Here is a 1,139-nt window from a genome sequence, read left to right as displayed (position 1 = left end):
AGGGAGCGTGCGTCGCCTTCACCGAGAAATACCTGGGAAACTACAACAAGGTACGGAGAGGGAGGCGAGGGAGGAGAGGGTAGGGAGGGAGGCGGGCGAGGGGAGGGTAGAGAGGAAAAAAGGGAGGAGAGAAAGGGAGGGGTGGGAGGGGAGGGAGCATCATCACCTTCACCGAGAAATACCTGGAAAACTACAACAAACAGGGTAGAGAGAGGGACCCCCTCACTCCTCCGTCTCTCTCTCTCCGCAGAAGCTGGACAGCCAGCAGATGGCGCTGCTGGTGCGCAACCCGGCGGCGCGCATCCCGCTGTGGCTCGCGCATGCGTGCGAGGAGCTGCGCGTGTTCGGCGAGTTCACGACCGTGACGGCGCGAATCGAGACGCTGCCGGAGTCGAAGGAGGGACTGCTGGGCAAGATACTGGATCGGCTGCTGAAGGAGGACGCGACGGGCTACCTGAAGAAGGTACGAGGGTGGGGGAGGGGGAGGGGAGGGGGTGAGGTGGTGGGGGAGTGTGGGAGAGGGTGTGTGTGTGGGTAGGNTCTCTCTCTCATGATAAACCTCCTTTCTTTCCTCCTCTTCCTCGCAGGCTGTGTGCCTCATCGCCATCTCGCGTAACGGCTTACCGGAGAAGTACATGCCGCGACTGCTCTCTCTCTCTCCCTCCCTCTCTCCCTCCGTCTCTCCCTCCCTCCCTCTCTCTCCTCTCATGATAACCTCCTCTCTCTCCTCCTCCTCCTCCTCGCAGGCTGTGTGCCTCATCGCCATCTCGCGTAACGGCTTACCAGAGAAGTACATGCCGCGACTGCTGGGCGAGAGCAGCGAGCCCGCGTCGCAGTTCTTCTGCGCGGAGGTGAGGCGCCACCTGAAGACGTTCACGCGAAACTCCGGCGACTACATGCAGCGCTACGTGTTCAGCCACGCCGCCATCGGAAAGGTGAGTGAATTAAAGTAAAGGTGGGTGAATTAAAGTGAAGGTGGGTGAATTAAAGTAAAGGTGGGTGAATTAAAGTAAAAGTGGGTGAATTAAAGTGAAGGTGGGTGAAGTAAAGTAAAGGTGGGTGAATTAAAGTGAAGGTGGATGAATTAAAGTAAAGGTGGGTGAAGTAAAGTAAAGGTGGGTGAATTAAAGTAAAGGTGG

General features: G+C 57.5%; 1 protein-coding gene across 1 annotated transcript in view; it reads left to right on the top strand.

Annotated features, from left to right (window-relative positions):
* Positions 1-29: 29 nt before the first annotated feature.
* The window catches only part of LOC106817788, a 10,923-nt gene continuing 9,813 nt past the window's right edge, over positions 30-1,139 (top strand). The window contains exons 1-3 of the mRNA XM_014822485.1: positions 30-50; positions 251-463; positions 747-935. Coding sequence (XP_014677971.1) covers positions 269-463; positions 747-935 — 384 coding nt within the window. The 5' untranslated portion in view covers positions 30-50; positions 251-268. The remainder of the gene's footprint in view (positions 51-250; positions 464-746; positions 936-1,139) is intronic.

Source organism: Priapulus caudatus, unplaced genomic scaffold, assembly GCF_000485595.1.
Source record: "Priapulus caudatus unplaced genomic scaffold, Priapulus_caudatus-5.0.1 Scaffold1863, whole genome shotgun sequence".
Classification (NCBI taxonomy): domain Eukaryota; kingdom Metazoa; phylum Priapulida; class Priapulimorpha; order Priapulimorphida; family Priapulidae; genus Priapulus; species Priapulus caudatus.
This window is presented reverse-complemented; position numbering and strand designations above follow the sequence as displayed.